Raw genomic sequence first — 21897 nt, 5'->3', positions numbered from 1 at the left:
ACTTGTGGGAGCTAGAGATAAATGATAAATTCGTTGTTTATAGAGAATACTTTTGAGAACTATATGAAAATCATAAATTCAATGTTCATAGAAGATACTGTATGAGCCATATACAAATTATGAATTCGTTATTTATAGAAGATACTTGTGAGAGCTATATAAAAATGATAAATACGATGTTTATAGAACATACTTGTGAGAGCTATATAAACATGATAAATTTGTTGTTAATAGAAGATATTTGTGTGAGCTATATATATATATAGCAAATTCGTTGTATACAGAAGATACTTGTGGGACATATAAAAATGACTTATTCGATGCTCATACACGATGCACTTGTGAGCTATATAAAAAATGATAAATTCGATGTTTAAAAAAGATACTTGCGTGAGCTATATACAAATGATAAATTTGTTATTTACAGAAGATACATATAAGAGCTATATAAAAGTGATAACTGGGTTGACTATAGAAGACACTTCTGATAGCTATAATGAGTTGATAATTTCGTTATTATTAGAGGATACTTGTGGGAGCTAAATAAAAATAATAAATTCGTTGTTTATAGAAGATACTTGAGGGACCTATATCAAAATAAAAATTCGTAGTTTATAAAAGATACTTGAAGAAGCTATATAAAAGTGATAAAATCTTTCTTTCCATAAGGTACATGTTGGAACTACATGAAAATAATAAATTCCTTCTATATAGAATATGATTGTGGGAAGTATATGCAAATGATAAATTCGCTGCTTTTAAAGGATATTTGTGACCGTTATATAAAAATGATAAATGTGATGTTCGTAGAACATACTTGTGGGTGCTATACAAAAATGATAAATTCGTTGTTTATAGAAGATACTTGTTGGAACTATATAAAAATGATAAATTCGATGTTTGTTGAAGATGCTTCTGGAAGTTATGTGCAAATGATAAATTCTTTGTTTATATAGGATACTTGTGAGAGATATATCAAAATGATAAAGTCGTTGTTTATAGAGAATACTTGTGATACATATATAAAAATGATAATTTACTTATACGTAGAAGATACTTGTGAGAGCTATTTAAAAATGATAAATTCTGTATTTATACAAGCTACTTATGAGAGCTATATACTAAGGATAAAATCGTTGTTTGTTGAAGATGATTGAGGGAGCTATATAAAAATGATAAATTCGTTGTTTTCAGAAGATACTTGTGGAAGCTATGTACAAAGGATATATTCCTTGTTTATGGATGATACTTGTGAGAGCTAAGTACAAATTATAAAATTGTTGTTTATAGAAGATATTTGTGAGAGCTATACAAAAATGATAAATTTGTTGTTTACAGAAAATACTTGTGGGAGCTATATAGAAACGACAAAAGCCTTTGTTATAGAAGATACTTGTAATAGCTATATTCAAATGATAATTTGGTTATACGTAGAAGATACTTGTGAGAGCTATATACAAATGATAATTTTTTTGTCTGTAGAAGATGCTTCTGCGATCTGTATAAGAATGATAAATTTGTTGTTTATGTAAGATACTTGTAGGAGTTATATGCAAATGATAATTTTTTGTTTATAGAAGATACTTGTGAGAGTTATTTAAGAATGATAAATTCATTGTTTACAGATGGTACTTTTGGCAGCTATACAAGAATGATAACTTCGTTGTTTATAGAAGATACTAGTGAAAGCTGTACAAAAATGATAAATTCGATATTTCTAGAATATTCTTGTGGTATTTATATAAAAATGGAAAAATTCCTTTTTTATTGAAGATACGTGGAGTAGCTATATAAAAATCATATATTCGTTCTTTATAGAATATACTTGTGAGAGTTATATACAAATGATAAATTAGATGTTTAATAATAATTGAGGGAGTTATATAAAAATGATAAATTCAATGTTTTTAGAAGATACTTGTGAAATTATATAAAGATCATAAACTCCTTGATCAATGAGGATACTTGTGAGAGCTATACAAAAATCATATATTCGATGTTTATAGAAAATACTTTTGTTAGCTATATACAAATGATAAATTGGATGTTTATAGAATATAACTGAGAGCTTTATACAAGTGATAAATTCGGTTTTTATAGAAGATATTTGTGAAAGCTATATAAAAATTGTCTATTCCTTATTTATAGAAGATACTTGTGGGAGCTATATGAAAATTATAAGTTAGGTTTTATAGAAGATACTTGAGAGAGCTATACACAAATGATAAATTTGGTGTAGCTTTGTGATTAAGTTTATACAAATTATCTAGTTTACGTATGGAACTAGATAAACAGTTACTTAGTTTATTTGATTTTTATCTTTGTGTATCATTACCTTTAATTGACCGAACACGTCCCGAACATGTGGTAAACGATCATGATTCCGTTTACGACGAAACGTATTCTTCCAGGTGAGAAACCGTTTCTTTACTGTTTCTGCCTGGTGATGGGTAAGTGTGGCTAGCTCTTTTTCTAGTATACTGTCTTCATCTTGACCAGCCAGTTCTGAAAGTGCATTAAAACTGTATTGAGCTCTATCAATTTTTTTTCTGTGATCAACTCCATTAGAAGTTGTACAGATAACACAGTGTGACACCATAGTACGGTGGCAACTAAGTGATATTACAATGATACCAACACAACACTTATTCTTCATTCCTTGGAATACCAAAAGGAATATTATAGTTTTATAACCAGGTAACTCTGGGAGTACGGCACACTACTCAAAAAAATTAAAAATAGATGCTCGTATAAAGATGTGATGTGTATCATTTCACGGACTTTCAAGTCAATACAGAAACTATAATGTGGCAAGGAAATATGTGATGTTGAAAGTTTCTGTAGATTTTATCCCTTCATCTCAATACGAAAACTACAAATATTAAAATAATTATAGGCAATCGATCCTATATTTTATATGTTACAGCTAATATTGAGAGTAAAGATAATAAATATGGAATCTAATGAAAAATCACAAGGGAGAGTCGAACTGGCGATTAATAATACATAGAAACAAAAAGATCATAAGGGTATAGACAGACATAGGTATAGAAAAGAAAGACCAGATTAGCAATGAGTTGTGCAAATATTCTTAACGAATGGACAGTAGAAAAGTGTAAAGATGACAGTTAGTTACAAATCTATTTATATAAAACAAAGACCAGATTGTCAGTGAGTACTACAAATATTCTTAACGAATGGACAGTAGGAAGGTGTAAAGATGGGAACAGACGACAATGGTCACATTACCATGTGATGAATAGATTTTAACAGAATTTAAAATAAAATGAATACAAAAATATAGATCATTATAGTATGTTAATCAAGGAGCAGTTGGGGTATGCAAAAGGAAAAGCAGTTTATTGACTGATCAGTGGAAATTTACAGAACAGAAACATTTAAATGGTCAGTAAATTGTGGGGTATACAGACGGTAAATAAGTTACTTTATTTATAAGACAGTAGAAGTGTACAGAGGAAGTGTAGGGAAGAAACGGTGGTTAGTTAATCAGTGAATAGTGGATATATACAGAGGAAACGTTTGTTAGTTAATCAGTGGATAGTAGAAATATACAGAGGAGACGGTTGTTAGATAATCAGTGAATAGTGGATGTTTACCGTAATAAAGCAATATCAACAATAAAGTTCTTTACTCACTTTTAGTTAAAATTATCTTCAGGTGAATTAACTTACCTTCTTGAACTAAGAATTCAAAACCAAAACCCGCATCTCGTAACCAGTCAACTTCAGTTTCACCTTCTGTCGAGAAAAACAGTCAGAAACAAAGTAAGTTGGGAATAGCAGCTATTATAACGGTTCTAAAATAAATAACATTGATGTAGTATAAAGCAATGAATTTTAAACTGTACTTCAGTAGTACACACACGAAATAAAGACTAATAATCTAAATCAACAAACAGAAACAATAGAAACTTAACTCCATGATAAAGATAATACTATTCCTTTATAAAGTTTCCCACCCACTTACATGTTGTGAGCTTTGGATATTCGTGATGACGAGAAACCCACTTGAAGTAAAAATGTATTCTCAAGACAGTTTCGCATTTTAATTAAAGTACATTGCTTTAATGTTCTGTACTTTATTTTAAAGTGCTAATACCCACATCAGCCGTCTTGAGAATACGTTTTTGAGCTTTAAACAGTTAGCCCATATGACCAGAAAGTGATACCTTCCAAACTTGTGGTGTTAAGGGGGCTTGTAGAATCAGCAGTGACGTAATTTTCCCAGGTTCGAATAAGACTGCTAGATGAATTGTCATTCCTCACCACTACGTTCTAAACAGTGTGCAAAACAGTTTTAAACTGAATCATTGCAGTTAAAATCAAAAGGTGACCAGAATGCTATTACATATATATTACAAGTATTTCACCTAAAGAAACGTACCGTGTGTGTGTATGTATCATTGTTGTAGTTGTTTAGTGATCAGTTTGCTGTGATATACAGTTATATAATAATACAAAAGATATGTCTTGACCAGTCAGCTTTTGAGATAAGAATTCCAAAATATGTGCTTTGTGTAAAGGGAAAGGTACAATGTGTTTATCACCGTTAAATATATCAATACTGATATCCAGATACGTTTTATCTGAAAAAAACATTTGCTTCGTAAACTTGTTTGATTTTCTTTCTCAGTTATAATATATTTTCACTGCAGGTCTTTAGAGCAGAAGAAGTTTCGTTCTGTAGGTTATATTGGTTCTACCATCAGGCGGAATCTTTTGAGATTTTTATTTCACATTAGCTCTCTTTAAATTGGCATTACAGCATTATTAATAATAAATCTAGACAGGACCTACCCTCAAATGTCGAAGAAATATCTTTACTATCGTCATTCTGTGTTGTGGATTCGGACTGACGAAACTCGTTCCAGTAATCCTCAAATTCTCCGTTGTTCGTTCTTTCCATAACAATAACGATGAAACCAGTAAAATGTACCTATTCTCCTAGATGTCACTGAAATTATGGAAAGATAAAGAGTCATTCACAATAGTTTTACCTAGTCAAACATAAATGCATTTTAAAACATGTTGCTAATTTCTCATTTCCCAGGAAAACTGAACATTCATTAATACTTGTTACGTTTGTCTGAAGACAAGACACTAATACCGGAATACTTGTTATAACTAGTCCCTACTAACCCAGCTTTAATGGAAGATAATAGAAATCATTTGTTTAGCGAAACATGAAACCAAGTATAAAAGATGTCTAGTATTACCAAATATGTCCAAACGTCCTGGGCTTTCTTGTGCTTGATGCACAGTTTCTCTCCCGTCCATTTCAAAGTGATATTTTTCAACACATAAAAAAATTAATGTTGGCTGAACGCCGGCCAACTTATGTATTCTTACATTATTTTTCGTGCCCATTTTAGAATTCTAATAAAAAATGTTAATCACAACTCCAGATATTCTTATTTCCGTGCAATTTCCCAACAACTGATTGTTGGCTATCCTCTAGATTAAAGGAACGCTGTGAAATGTTCGTCGATGAAAAGAAGAGTTTCTCACAAATACGAAAGCAACGTTTCGGTGAAGAACCGTTGATCGAGTTCACAGTAAAGTAACAAAAACATTAGTTTTAGAAGTGCTAGAATATAAGTTTAAAAAAAAACAACACAAAGAACACGTGGATCTTCTATGCGGAACATATTATCAGGCTAAAACAAGAGAGGTGTAAAAAATAACACAAAAATATATATAAAAACTAAATAACAATAATAATATTAAGTTGTTAGGTGAAAGTGGGGAAAAGAGAAATTATTAAAAAAAGGGGTATTAAATTATTGTAAATGTACAAACAGTATAAGAAATGAACGAAGGAGTCGAATAATATTTGTTAGTGAAAAACAACAATGAGAGGTTTGGGATATTAAAAATGAAGGAAGACTTGTTTGTTTTTTAATTTAGCGCAAAGCTTTACGAGGGCTATCTGCGCTAGCCGTCCCTAATTCTGCAGTGTAAGACTAGAGGGAAGGCAGCTAGTCATCACCACCCACCGACAACTGATGGGCTACTCTTTTACCAACGAATAGTAGGATTAACCGTACCATTATAACGCTTCCATGGCTGAAAGGGCGAGAATGTTTGGTGTGACGGGGATTCGAACCCGCGACCCTTAGATTAGGAGTCGAATGCCTTAACCCACCTGCCCATGTTGGGCCAGGTTCTTGTTACCAATATTTCATGATATAAAACTTTGTGTTGTTATTTTAACATGTTCTGCTATACCTGCATTATCTATTTATTATTTCTTATATAACCTTCATGTACCTGTAAACTGTATTATTTTAGTTTCACCAATATGAACACGCCCACATTCACATTATATTTTGTAAATCCCAGTTTTATCTTTAATCTTATTTATGAATGAAATAAAAGTGTTGTTATTTCTTTAAAAGTTTTAATTAATTGACCCGTTAATCCTTGAATATAAGCCAAACTTTATGGGTTGTTTTTTTTTCATAAATAGAGCTTAATGTAGTATTTTTAACTGATATTGCACCTTTGCTAAATTTCTTAACTTCTCTAGCTACTATATTTGATTCAAGATATGAATAACTGATATGTTAATCCTGAAATATAAGTACCAGTCAACGAAGAAACAGATGATAACTTGGAAGCATCAGTTACTGTTATGCCATCACATTGAGAATAAAACCATTAAAAAAACAAAAACTCTCTGCATTTATACATAAATTTATAGGGCTTTAAAACTACGTTTCAGACGGAAAGAGTAAAGTAACTAACTAACGCTAATTATGTTTCAAGAAAATCTGAACTAATTATAATATGTAGAGCATGTGAGAAATTTAGCAAAGGTTTCTTGGAAGTTATGCACAAAGCTATCCTATACCCATCACGAGAATCAAAACGCGGTTTATAGCGTTAAGTCCATAGACATACATACCTCTGTCCTACTGTGGAGTTTAGACAAAACTGCAAGGTAAGTTTCAAGTACTTGATTGGGAAAAACGAAACCTTAAGTTTGACTTGTATTCGAGGGTTAAATAAGTCACTCAACTAAAGCTTTTAAGAAATAACAACACGTTTATTCCATCTTTAAGTCTATAAATAAAATTAAAGAAATATTAAAAATACTAAAACAATGTACGAGTAGAATGTGATTTTAAAATAGAAGTCGTTGATGTCTTTATTAAAGTTTTTAGAAATGTATAAATAGAAAACATTGACTTTAATTGCTTAGAAAATTTTCAGTTATACACAAATGCAGACCATTCATTTGTACTCAATCAAACAAGTTACGTGATCTGATGTTATGTAGAGGATACACACAATCAGACAAGTTACGGGATCTGTTGTTATCTAGAGGATACACACAATCAGACAAGTTACGTCATCTGATCTTATCTCGAGGGTGCACACAATTTGACAAGTTACACGATCTGATGTTATGTAGAGGATATATTTAATCAGACAAATTATGTGATCTGATGTTATCTAGAGGATGCATACAAACTGACAAGTTACATGATCTATTGTTATTTTGAGAATACATATAATCTGACAAGTTACGTGATCTCACGTTATCTAGAGGATATATTCAGTCCGACAAGTTACATGATATAATGTTATGTAGAGGATATATCCAGCCTGACAATTTACGTGATCTAATGATATCTAGAGGATATATTCAATCAAACAAATTACGTAATCTAATGTTATCTAGAGGATAAACACAATCTGATAAGTTACGGGATCTAATAGTATGAAGAGGACAAATTACTTGATCTAGTGTTATCTGAAGAATATACACAATCTGAAAAAGTATGTGATCTAATGATATATAAAGGATAAGATTAGTAGATTATGTTAAATACTCAAAGGGTATCTGGAGAACATGCTGAGTGGTTCATGTTATGTGGGCCTGATAAGGCCTGGTGATTAGAGCGCTCGTGATACAAGCTGGAGTCGCAGGTTCGAATCCCTGTCACCGCATATTATCTCACTTACAGCTAACAGAACATTATAAAGGGAAGGTTCAATCACATTGTCCCTTGGTAAAAAAAAAAAAAAAAATAGCTCAAGAGTAGGCAGTAGGTGGTATTAACTTATTGCCTTATGTGTATAAGTTAGATCTTAGGTAGCTTAGCTTGAAATTCACACAAACAAAATCACCATTGTTATGTGATTTATAAAATATGTTTAAACTGTCAAAGAGAGTTGTGAAGGGATTATGTTATTTGGACTAATGGTACCCACAGAGAATTAAGGGATCAAATGGTATACAGAGATCATGCGTTATATGTCATATTACACGGTTCAATGGACAAGTAATCAATGAATCAGCACCCTTAATCTCACTCTAATATATAGTGAGAATTAAGGGAGTACTAATCACTGAATCAGACCATTCATGTCACGTTAATATAGAGTAGGAAAGTAATCGTTGTATGAGTTGGTGATCTTCATATCATGATAATATATTATGAGAAAGTTATTGTTATTTGAGTTGGTACCTTTCATATCATGTTAATATAGCGTAGGAAAGTAATCGAAGTTTGAGTTGCTATCCTTCATGTTATCTTAATATTTGATGAGAAAATAATCATTGTTTGAGTTGGTGCTCTTCTTATCATGTTAGTATATGATAATAGAGTAATCGTTGTTTCAGATCCTAAGCTTTATGTCACGCTCATATATGGATAGAAAGTAGACGTTGTTTGGATTGGTGCCTTCCATATAACGTTCATATAGGGTAGGAAAATAATCGTTGTTCGAGTTGGCGTCCTTCACATCATGTCCATATATGGTGAAAAAGTAATCGTTGTTTGAGTTCGTACCCTTCATATCTTTAGTATATGGTGAGAAAGTAATTGTTGTTAGAGTTGGTGTCCTTCACATCATGTTAAAATACGGTAGAAAATAAATCGTGTTTTGATTTGGTGCTCTTCATATGATGTTAGTAAATACTGAAAAAGTAACATTTGTTGGTGTTGGTATCCTTGATATCATGTTAATATTTGGTGAGAAGATAATTGTCGTTGGAGTAGGTACCGTTCATATCATGTTAATATATGATGAGAAAGTAATCGTTGTTTGAGTTGGTAGGCCTCAAATCATGTTTATATATGGTGAGAGAGTAATCTTTTGTCCAGTTCGTGCTCTTCATATCATGCTCATATATGGTGAGAAATTATCTGTTGTATTAGTTGGTACCCGATGGTATAAAAATATCGTTTTCAAGCTTCGTGTCCTTCACACTATGTTAATATAAGGTAGGAAAGTAATCGTTGTTTGAATTGGTACTCTTCATATGAAGTTAATATCTAGTGAGAAACTAATCGTTGGTTGAGTGGTTGAGTTGGTGCTCTTCATATCATGTTAATATATAGTGAGAAAATAATAGTTATTTTCAGTTGCTATGCTATATGTCGTGTTCATATATGATGAGAAAGTAATCGTTGTTTGAGTTGAAGCTCTTCATATGATGTTCATATATTGTGAGAAAGTTATCGTTATTTGAGTAGGTGCTCGTCATATCATATTAATATATCGTTAGAAAGTAATCGTTGTAATAGTTGGTGTCATTCACGTCATATTCAAATATGGTGAAAAAGTAATCGTTGTTTGAGTCGATACCCTTCATATCATGTTCATATAGGGTTGGAAAACAATCATTATTTGAGTTGGTGTCCTGCATATTATGTTAATATTTGGTGAGAAAGTAATCGTTGTTAGAGTTGGTGTCCTTCACATCATGTCCATATAAGGTGAAGAAGTAAACGTTGTTCGAGATGGTACCCTTCCTATAATGTTAATATATGGCGAGAAAATAATCCTTGTTTGAGTTGGTGCTGTTGATATCATGATAGTATATGGTGATAAAGTAATCGTTGATTGAGTTGAAGCTCTTCATATGATGTTCATATATAGTGAGAAAGTAATCGTTGATTGAGTTGAAGCTCTTCATATGATGTTCATATATGGTGTAAAAGTAATCGTTGTTTGAGATGGTACCTTTCATATAATGTTAATATATGGCGAGAAAATAATGCTTTTTTGAGTTGGTGCTGTTAATATCATGTTAATATTTGATGAGAAATTAATCGATTTTTACAGTTGGTGCTCTTCATAAGATGTTCATAGAGGATGAGAAAGAAATCGTTGTTTCAGTTGGTACGCTTTATATCATTTTCAAATATAGTGAGAAAATAATCGTTGTTTTAGTTGGTGCTGTTCATATTATGTTAACATATCGTGAAATGGTAATAGTTTTTAGAGTTGTAGTCTTTTACATCATGTGAATATATGGTGAGAAAATAATCGTATTTAGAGTTGTTCTCCTTCACATAATTTTCGCATATAGTGAGAAAATAACCGTTATTTGAGTTGGTACCTTTAATATCATGATAATATATGGTGAGAAAGTAATAGTTGTTTGACTCTTTACACCTCATATCATGTTCATATATCGTGAGAAAGTAATCATTGTTTGAGTTGGTGTCCTTCATATCATATTAGTACATGGTGAAAAAGTTGTCGTTCATTGAGATGGTGTTCTTCATATCATGTTAGTATATGATGAGAAAGTAATCCTTGTTCGAGTTGATGCTCTTCATATCATGCTAGTATATGGTGAGAAAGTGAGAAAGATGTTTCAGTTGGTGTCCTTCACATCAGGTTCATATATGATAAGAAAGTAATCGTTTATTGAGTTGGTGTTGTTCATATCATGTCAGTCTATTGTGAAAGAGTAGTCGTTGTTTGAGTTGGTTCTCTTCATATGATGTTCATATATGGTGAAAAAGTAATAGTTGTTTGAGTTCATGTCCTACATATCATGATAACATTTCGTGACAAAGTAATCGTTGTTAGAATTGGTGTCCTTCACATCATGTTCCTATATGATCAAAAAGTAATCGTTGCCCGAGTTGGTGCTCTTCATGTCATGTCAGCATATGGTGAGAAATTAATCGTTGTTTGAGTTAGTACCCCTCATATCATGTTAATATGTAGAGAGAAAGTAATCGTTGTTGGAGTCGATACCCTTCATATCATGTTCATATAGGGTTGGAAAACAATCATTATTTGAGTTGGTGTCCTGCATATTATGTTAATATTTGGTGAGAAAGTAATCGTTGTTAGAGTTGGTGTCCTTCACATCATGTCCATATAAGGTGAAGAAGTAAACGTTGTTTGAGATGGTACCCTTCCTATAATGTTAATATATGGCGAGAAAATAATCCTTGTTTGAGTTGGTGCTGTTGATATCATGATAGTATATGGTGATAAAGTAATCGTTGATTGAGTTGAAGCTCTTTATATGATGTTCATATATAGTGAGAAAGTAATCGTTGATTGAGTTGAAGCTCTTCATATGATGTTCATATATAGTGAGAAAGTAATCGTTTTTAGAGTTGGTTCTCTTCATATGATGTTCATATATGGTGAAAAAATAATAGTTGTTTGAGTTCATGTCCTACATATCATGATAATATTTCGTGACAAAGTAATCGTTGTTAGAATTGGTGTCCTTCACATCATGTTCCTATATGATCAAAAAGTAATCGTTGCCCGAGTTGGTGCTCTTCATGTCATGTCAGCATATGGTGAGAAATTAATCGTTGTTTGAGTTAGTACCCCTCATATCTTGTTAATATGTGGAGAGAAAGTAATCGTTATTGGAGTTTGTACCCTCCAAATGATGTTCATATATGGTGGAAAATAATGGTTCTTAGAGTTGGTGCCATTCACATCATGTTAGTATATGGAGAGAAAGTAGTCGTTGTTGGAGTTGTTGTCCTACATCATTGACATATATGAGAAAGTAATCAATGTTTGAGTTGGTGCTCTTCATATCATGTTAGTATGTGGTGAGAAAGTTATCGTGTTTAGAGTTGGTGTTCTTCACATCATGTTCGTATAGGGTGAGAAAGTAATCATTGTTTGAGTTGATTCTCTTCATATCATTTTAGTATATGGTGAGAAAGTGTCCGTTGTTTGAGATGGTGCTCTTCATATCATGTTTATATATTTTTACAAAGTAATCGTTGCTCTTCATATCATGTTTATATATTTTTACAAAGTAATCGTTGCTCTTCATATGATGTTCATATGTGATGAGAAGTAATCGTTCCTTGAATTGTCGTTCTTTGTGCGATATTAATTAACTAAATCGATGATCAGTTAATGCCAGTTATCTAACTTAAAACTCATATAACTGAAAGTTAAGTGAACGAAACACAGGAACTGTAACTTATCTAAATTGAGAATGAAGGATTGGAGTTTAACCAAACCAAGACTGAAGTATCGGAAGTTTTGTAAACTAAATGTCTCAAGTTTGCACCAATTTAACATTAAGCTGTTGTTTCTTGTAAAACATCAGATGCATTTCAACTGTTTTCTGTTATACCAGGGTTAACTTCTTGCCATCCCCATTTCCAGATATACTAAACTCCAAAGTACTTGTTTGTCTTTGTGCTTCTTTCTATCGGAAACAACATCAATAATAACTGTTGTTTGTTAAAACGTACGTTTCTGTACTTCATAAGTTAATATTTTGAAATTGTAGAGCAGCAGCATGTCATAATATTAACGTAACGACTTTCTGTTCTCCCCTCAGCGGACTCCGCTGATAGCTCGATACAATTCTGCTATATGAAAACACACACACAAACAAATCTTCTGTTTCCTTTTTTTTTTTGTTCTTTCAAAAATTAATGCGAGACCTATTCAGTCTTAACAATTCCATTCTAGAGTACTGATGATTATGTACGTTTTGTTTTCTTTATCGACTACTTTTCTTTGTGTTTAGTTACTTAATTGTACCAAGAAAGGTTCACTCACATCCGTTCAATTTAGATTCAAGATTATTAGAATATAAGGTACCCTGGTTTAACGTTTTCTAGTATTTATCTAATTTCTAGGCTATTATGATAGAAAGTACTCATGTTTAACATTGATTAGGATTTCTAGAATATTAGAATATAACGTTTTCTAGAATGTATCTAATTTCTAGGTTATTAGGATAGAATGTACGCATATTTAATATTGGTTAGGATTTCTAGAGTATTAGAATGGAATGTTTTCCAGGTTTTATCTAATTTCTAGATTATCAGAATACATTCTACCCTGGTTTAATGTTTTCTAGGATTTCTATAATTTATAGATTATTAGAATACACTGTACATTAATTTAACATTGGCTAGGATTTATTTAAATACATAAATAAATCTGACACTCTACCTTGGTGAAGTAATGGTCTCTGGACTTTACGATGCTACATCCTGGATCGTTACCCAGCTAAAGACTGAACAGAAAGCTTTTTTTTGGGTTCGAATGTCAAACAAATCCTCTTTGGATCGATATATATTCTGTCAGAAACCAATTTGATATTTCCCAAAGAATCGTAGATTCGAACATAAAGTTGATTTCTAAATAATAGTATTATGGAATTATCTTCACACTTGGTAAAGCATAACAGGAACTGGACATTAGTTTATAGCTAATATCAATATCTTCTTATTGATACGACTTTTACCTACAGTTAGCAAACAATAAGCTATTAACACAGCTTTCTGATCATGCACAAGGACGTATATTATACCAGCGTAATACAGTGTTTATGTCACATAGTTCTCTACATAACACTCCGACATGTTTAGCTTAAAGCAGCCACAGCTGGAAACTATGATCTACAACCCAGCAGCCCATGAGGTACATGCGTATACGCATAATTACTTCACATCTGTTATCGCAGCAATTTGGAGATAAACAAAGTCACATATGTAGACAAAGGTTAACCGGATATGGTGTTATCAGCCTTTCGTTGTTGCCTAAAGGAAACTGGTGTATGTTACAGTCCAATAAACAAAATGTGAGAGTGGAAAATAGTTTGATGATAATTTACTACTTGTAAAAGTACAGTTGTTTAAAACCTGTAATTAGATAAGTTCTTTAATGTCAAATAACACTAAGACCCTAAACTCTCTTCTTGGGACATGCTTATTCATAACAGTGATGGTCAATTCTATTGTGACTTGTGTTTAAACTTAATAAGATTTATACCATACGTTGTGAAAGAAAATGTTAATAAGATGTTAGTTTAGTTGAGATCCTTTGTATTCTGGAACGGTGGTAAGGTGACGGACTCGCAATGCTAACTTCGGGATTTCAATTCACGAGGCAAACAGAGCATATGGACCCATTCTTCTTTGCTCTAAAATCCCAAACAAACATTCTATGTACAAAAAAGTTATGAAATTTTGAACAGAAAGTTTAATAATATCAAACGATTCTTATTCAAAAATAATTTTCCTGTATATTTTTATTGAGATGATATTTCATAATATTTGAATATGAATTTCTAAAAATCCCACTGTTATAATTTTGCCATAGATTATATAAAACAATCTGTTAAGAATATACTCAGTAGGGTATATCCCCGAATACGGTTGAAATATATTTTTAAGCCTAATTTAAAATCCTCGAGTACATCAAGTATTCTAGAAACGCCCTAGGTAAGTCTGACGTAATCATTTTTTCAAAGATTCTACACAAAAACACAATGATAAAAAACCTCATTATAAAAATGAACATACGGAAATTAACCAAATTGAGCTTCACTTATAAGTTGCTATTGGTTTTATAATATAAGTAATTATCTTATTTTATACGCAGGTTTTGTGAATTAGATACATACTGATATATAGAGCCTTTATGCGTCATTACTTCTATAAAACCGATACAAATGATTACGTTGTATTGATTTCAATATCTGTTTCCTTCAGGAATGTGGTGTTTAGAAACTATTTAGTATCACGACTTGTTGTTTACAAACAGTTTAGTATCACGACTTTTTGTTTATAAACACTTTAGTATTACGACTTGTTTGTAAACAGTTTAGTATCAGGACTTCTTGGTTATAAACAGTTTAGTATTACAATTTAGTGCTTGTAAACGGTTTAGTATGACAATTTATTGTTTATAAACAGTGTAGTATCACAACTTGTTGTTTATAAACAGTTTATTATCAGGACTCAGCCCTTGAAAACAGTTTGGTATGAAAACTTAGTGTTTATAAAACTGTTTAGTATCACAAGGTGATGATTAGAAAAACCGTTTATTTATATGTAACGTTAAAGCAAAGTTAGCATCTTGACATAATCCTATCATATAATTTTAAAATAAAAAATTAACTTCATGCTATGTTTTATGATTCAGATGATAAGTCGTCTGGCATAAGGAAAATAATTATGTTAATGAGCACAAAAATTAAAAATACATAATATACTTCCTAAAATTCATACCTAATTTTTCAATTTCTTAAATGACGCAATGTTTAAATTAAATTCACAATAATACGTCATTCTGTATTTCCTTAAACAATTTATTACAATGAATCGATTCATTTATGTTATTTCTAATACGTAGTTTAAAAGAGATTGTTCTAAAGATTGCTAAACATACATGATTTTGATGGTTTAAAAACTTCTAGATATAAATAAGCATCAGAATTTCTTTTTATTTCAGGTATTTGGTAGAGAGCTTAATAATCAAACTGTAAACGATACTGTTTCCATAAACTTATCTACGTACACAATTTAAAAGTTTGATATAAGTTTGGCTGCTATTTAACGCATTAACAAGTAACATGTTATTATTGTCTACTATACTTTATTCAGAACTTTGTTTTTCCAAATGAATGCTCAAAGTACTTGTAACTTGGACGCATTTCCATGATTTACCTCTACACAGCTCGTGTATTCTCTGAACCAAAAATACCTCTCACAGTAGACGTCAGAAAGCGAGGTATTTCTGGAGTCTTTCAGAACGAGGATGGAGACACTATAGTCATATCTCTCCTGGCTGCGTCCGGGCGGCCGTGGTTCCAGTCAGCATTCCATGTAGACCTAAAGCTTTAGCTTACCACACAGTTGCTGTGTGTTAGAATAAACACGCTTTTAACCTTTATTCTCATTTTGTTTTATAGAAGTTTCATTTCATGATGAGTTCTAAAGGTTCGTGCCCTGGGTTCCAACCACATACTGTAAAACCGACACGTTGTCGACGGTGTTTTAGGGATCTTGGTATGCATAAACCTGAAGAAGTGGGAATTCCACAGCCAGAAAACAAAAAATCAACAACCACGAGAGATTCAGATAAAACTGGAATGTCTTTACAAAAAGACGATACTTCAGCGAGCATTACACTTTCTCTGCCTCGCAAAAAACACGAAACGGAAACTACAGAAAGGATCCAAGCAAGCAAGGAGACTAAACCGAAAGCGTCTGCTAAAGATGAGGTCTCAAAAGGAAGAAAACGTGAAACGGAAACTGCAGAAAAAATCCAGGTAGGAAAGGAGATTAAACCGAAAGCATCCGCTAAAGAAAGTGTTTCCAAAGGTTCGGATAATAAAACCAGCCGAAAACCCGAGAAAAGTCCTAACATTAAAACAAAAGAACGAACAGAACCAGATGGCGCATCTGTTAAGTCTAACGAATCATCCAGTGACTCTTCTGGTTCGGAGAGCAGTAAAGCTAAAAGAATAAAAATATTAGCTGCGAAAGAAATCGACAAATTTCTTCCTTCCAGTGGAGAAAGTTTTGATGAAGACACCTCTCCAGATGTAGCGTTCATCCTCCGAGTTAAAACATCTTCCAACATTGTTAAAGACCTGGATTTGGAAAGTGTTGCAGCTACGGAATGTACTGAGGCTACAGAAACCACTTTAACCTTTCAAGAAACAATTGAAGATCTTCAAGCAATGGTTTCAACATTGAAAAAACAGTTGGAGACCTCTGAAGAAAAATGTGATAAACTAGAGAAAGAAAAGAAAGAAATTATGCAACGACGTCTAATGTCCGAAGGAGACAATACGGCTCTCGAGAAAACGGCATCAGAAATCTTAAAGTTACGATCAAAAGTGCACGAACTGGAAGCTTTGAACGAAGAGCTGACAGATGACAAAAAGGTTTTAACGTTGGAACTTAAAGAGCTCCAACAGGAACTGGACAAGCGTCAGAGTCCTCAGCAAATGCACGACACTATCAAGAGCCTCCAAACCAAGCTCCACCAGGCGGAAGGAACATGTGAGGAGATAACTGAGGAGAATGAGGAGCTAAAGAGGGAGATTCGAGACCTGGAAGAAGAGCTAGAGGAGCTACACGACAGTTTTAGAGAAGAACAGGCATCAGAGTTTCAAGACCTTAAAAAAGATTTAGAGAACCAAACAAAAAACTGTAGAGTTCTTCAGTTTAAGTTACGGAAAGCTGAGAAAAAGTGTGAACGACAAGAAATAGAAAGAACCCAGCTAGAAGAAAAACTAAAAGATTTACAAGCTACGAGTAAAATTGATGTGGATCAGTCTAGAATGAAAGAACTGGAGTCAAAGTTGCACGTGACTAAAGAAATCGCTGTAAAGATGAAAGATGAACTCCAAGGTATGAAAGAGACCAACAAAAAACTTGAAGAAGAAAAGGAATCTCTTCTAAAGCAAATGCTAGGAACAAAGGAGGCATTTAACGCCACTCAACAGACAAAAGTAAGTATATCCATTTATGAAAGAAAAACATATTAAATGTATTGTGTTTCTTTGGAAGAATGTTAATCCAAAAACATCCATACAAACAATATACTTCTCAACAAAACATACAGTCTAGCCTAAATTATCCTTACCTGTGGAGGTACGAACAAACCCACATCTCGCTGAGAATCCAAAGAAGAATATCAATAATAGAATTAGGAATATTTCTAAAAAGTTTTATCGAGATTTAGTGCAAACAACACTTTACTTTTAGTGTATCATAATGTAGTTGTGTAAATACGAATATCATAGTGTTATTATAATCATCGTGTCCCTGTTCATGTGTTAGAGAGGAATTTATTACAGAGTTATCATAATGATATTGTCCCTGCTGTTGTATTACACAGGAATTTGTCATTGTTATCATAAATATTTTGCCTTGTTGTTGTGCTACATAGAGATATATTATAGTGTTATCATAATAATCTTGTCCCTGTTGTTGTATTACACAGGAATTTATCACAATGTTATCATAATGATCTTGTCACTGTTGTTGTGTTACAGAGGAATTTATCCAAGTGTTACCATAATGATTGTGTCCCTGTTGTTGTGTTACAGAGGAATTTATCAGTTACCCTAATTATTGTTTCCCTCTTGATGTGTTACAGAGGAATTTATCAGTTACCCTAATTATTGTTTCCCTCTTGATGTGTTACAGAGGAATTTATCAGTTACCCTAATTATTGTTTCCCTCTTGATGTGTTACAGAGGAATTTATCACAGTGTTATCATAATGATCTCGTTCCTGTTGTTATATTACACAGGAATTTGTTAGTGTTAGCATAATGAATTCGTTCCTTTTGTTATGTTACAGAGGAATTTATCAGTGTTGTCATAATGTTCTTGTCTCTATTGTTGTGTTACAGAGGAATCTATCACAGTGCTATCATCATGATCGTATCCCTGTTGTTGTGTTACAGACGAATTTATCACAATGTTATCCTAATTATTGTTTCCCTATTGATGTGTTTCAGAGGAATTTATCACTGTATTATCATAATGATATTGTCCCTGTTGTTGTATTACACAGGAATTTGCCGGTGTTAGCATAATGATCTTGTTACTGTTGTTGTGTTACAAAGGAATTTATTACAGTAACTATAATGATCGTGTCCCTGTTGTTGTGTTACATAGGAATTTATCACAGTGTTACCTAAATGATCGTGTCCCTGTTGTTGTGCTACAGAGGAAGTTATCACAGTGTTATCATAATGATCTTGTCCCTTTTGTTGTGTTACAGAGGAACTTGTCGCAGTGTTATCATAATAATAGTTTCTCTGTTGTTGTGTTACAGAGGAATGTATCACAGTGTTATCATAATGACCTTGTCCTTAGTGTTGTGTTACAGAGGAATTTATCAGTGGTATCATAATGATCGTGTCCCTGTAATTGTGTTACAGAGGGCGTTATGCTTCTACTAGGACTTACACAATATTGTGTACGCCCCTATAGTTATCCTGTATAAGACTCCCATCATACTATTGTTATATTAACTATGCCCCAGCTGTTATTTTACGCAGGATTTTATCTAGTGCTATGATTACGAGTATGTTCGTCGGAATTATTGTATAGGGGCCTACAATAGTACTGATATATCAACTATGCTACTGCAGCTGTGTTGAACAGAAATATATTATTAAAGGATTGTAGTATTTATATCAATAAAAGAAGTATAGGACGATAAGAACTGTCATTTTTGGTCATATCGATGAGGATTATCTCATTAATTCTGTTAAATGTTGCTGTCATACTGTCATTTTCTTCATTGTTTGTATTATATTAAAAATCATATTTTTTACATAAGTTAAGAGGTACATCACTGAGTGCTTGTTCTACAAATATGTGATACTAGCATTAACCGTGACTTGCACAGTTCTACACTAAAAATAGGACGAGCTCGCCATATTTATAGCTCTTGTGTTGCACAACTGAGCTGCGGGTCGCTTTTCCCCACAGCTACTACACATTCGAGACTTACCCTGACAGCTTTATGACAAAAAATACTATTTAATTTAGAAGTTTTGAGCCTACTATAACTATAGAGGTATTTCTTTCAGGCAGTAATCTATATTTTTATACTAAGGTGTTTAAGATGAAAAAGGGGATCTAACTCAGGTGTTTAAGAATTAAAGGGGATCTAACTCAGGTGTTTAAGAGTTAAAGGGGATCTAACTTAGGTGTTTAAGAGTTAAACTTGATCTAACTAAAGTGTTTAAGAGTTGAGTGAGTCTAACTCAGGTACTTAGAAGAATAAAGGTGAACTAACTGAGGTGATTAAGAGTTGAAGGTTCTGACGCAGTTGTCTAAGGGTTGAAGGGATCTAACGTAGGTGTTTAAGAGTTAAAGGGGACTTAACTCCACGTACAGGTGGAGTCATATCTTAACAACAGAGTAGACAAAGGGAGTATATTCTGGTAGAGTCGTATGTTATAACAATAAAGTAGTCAATGGCAGTATACACTGGTATACTGTCATATGTTAACAGTACAGTAGACAATGGCACTATATACTCTAAAAATCATACGTTAACAGTACAGTAGACAACGGGAGTATACACTGGTACGTTGCATGTTAACAGTAAAGAAGACGATAGCAGTATACAAAGGTAGAGACATACGTTAAGAATAAAGGAGACAATGGGGATATGTATTCGTAGAGTATTACAATTGTAGTAAATAATGAGAGTATATACAGATACAGTCATATCCTAACAGTAGAGTAAATAAAGGGAATACATACTGGTAGAGTAGTATGTTAGCAGTGCAGTAGACAATGGCAGTATATATTGGTAGAGTCACATATTAACAGTAGAGAAGACAATAGCAGTATATACTGGTAGAGTCACATGTTAACAGTACAGTAGACAAAGACATTATGTACTCGTAGAATCATATGTTAATAAGAGTAGTGTAGACAATGGCAGTATATACTGGTAGAGTCATATGTTAACAGTAGAGAAGACAATAGCAGTATATACTGGTAGAGTCACATGTTAACAGTACAGTAGACAAAGGCATTATATACTCGTAGAATCATATGTTAAGAGTAGTGTAGACAATGGCTGTATATACTGGTAGAGTCATATGTTAACAGTGCAGTAGGGAATGAGAGTATATACTGATAGAGTCTTATGTTAACAGTGGAGTAGACAAAGGTAGTATATACTGGTAGAGTGATATAATAACAGCAGTGTAGAAAATGAGAGGAAATACTAGTGACGTCTATGTTAACATTAGAGTAGATAATGATAGTATATACAGGTAGAGTCATATGTTCACAGTAGAATAGGCAATGAGAGTATATACTAGTAAAACCGTATATAAACTTTGGAGTAGAGAATGGCAGTATATACTAGTAAAACCGTATATAAACTTTGGAGTAGAGAATGGCAGTATATACTAGTAGAGTCATATGTTAACAGTGCAGTAGGGAATGAGAATATATACTGATAGAGTCTTATGTTAACAGTGGAGTAGACAAAGGTAGTATATACTGGTAGAGTGATATATTAACAGCAGAGTAGAAAATGAGATGAAATACTAGTGACGTCTATGTTAACATTAGAGTAGATAATGATAGTATATACAGGTAGAGTCATATGTTAACAGTAGAATAGGCAATGAGAGTATATACTAGTAAAACCGTATATAAACTTTGGAGTAGACAATGGCAGTATATACTAGTAGAGTCATATGTTAACAGTACACTAGACAATGGGAGTATATACTCCGAGAGACATATATTAACGGTACAGTAGACAACATGTGTATGTACTGGTAGAGTCGAAGTGAAGTCCAGTGTTAATAGTAGTGTTGTCAAGGAAGGTACCTACAGATAAAGTCCATATATTTAAACGTATCACTACACTCTTTCAAACCTATAGGTTCAACAGTATCACTACATTCTTTAAGCGTATAGGTTCAACAGTATCACTACATTATTTAAGCGTATAGGTTCAACAGTATTATTACACTCTTTCAAAACTATAGGTTCAACATTATTGTTGCACTCTTTCAAACCTACATGTTTAACAGTATCACTACACTCTTTCAAACTTATAGGTTCAACAGTATCACTACACTCCTTCAAACCTATATGTTTAACAATATCATTACATTGTTTCAAACCTATATGTTTAACAGTATTATTACATTTTCAAACCTATATGTTTAACAGTATTATTACATTTTCAAACCTGTAAGTTCAACAATATTTTCAGACTTAATAAAAGTTGTATGTTTAACTCTTATATTACAGACTTAATTTTAAAATTGTTAGTTCTCGAGTACTTTGTATTTATATATTGTATCATACATAATATGAAGAAAATTT

General features: G+C 32.6%; 2 protein-coding genes across 5 annotated transcripts in view; one reads left to right on the top strand and one right to left on the bottom strand.

Moving 5' to 3' along the window:
- LOC143253003 (rho GTPase-activating protein 18-like) overlaps nucleotides 1-13704 on the bottom strand; it is a 44574-nt gene extending 30870 nt beyond the window's left edge. For 2 of the 4 annotated variants that reach the window (XM_076506030.1, XM_076506031.1), the window contains exons 1-4: nucleotides 13227-13703; nucleotides 4818-4974; nucleotides 3693-3758; nucleotides 2336-2505 (exon numbers count right to left, since the gene is read on the bottom strand). In XM_076506030.1, coding sequence (XP_076362145.1) covers nucleotides 2336-2505; nucleotides 3693-3758; nucleotides 4818-4926 — 345 coding nt within the window. In that variant the 5' untranslated portion in view covers nucleotides 4927-4974; nucleotides 13227-13703. Of the gene's footprint in view, nucleotides 1-2335; nucleotides 2506-3692; nucleotides 3759-4817; nucleotides 4975-13226 lie in introns of all 4 variants that reach the window. The other 2 variants (XM_076506032.1, XM_076506033.1) reach the window with 2 other exon arrangements.
- Nucleotides 13705-15775: 2071 nt separating this feature from the next.
- LOC143253002 (uncharacterized) overlaps nucleotides 15776-21897 on the top strand; it is a 44175-nt gene continuing 38053 nt past the window's right edge. The window contains 1 exon segment of the mRNA XM_076506029.1: nucleotides 15776-17523. Coding sequence (XP_076362144.1) covers nucleotides 15985-17523 — 1539 coding nt within the window. The 5' untranslated portion in view covers nucleotides 15776-15984.

This window comes from Tachypleus tridentatus, chromosome 6 (genome assembly GCF_004210375.1).
Source record: "Tachypleus tridentatus isolate NWPU-2018 chromosome 6, ASM421037v1, whole genome shotgun sequence".
Lineage (NCBI taxonomy): Eukaryota > Metazoa > Arthropoda > Merostomata > Xiphosura > Limulidae > Tachypleus > Tachypleus tridentatus.
Note: the sequence above shows the minus strand (reverse complement) of the source record. Positions and strands in the feature narration are given on the sequence as shown.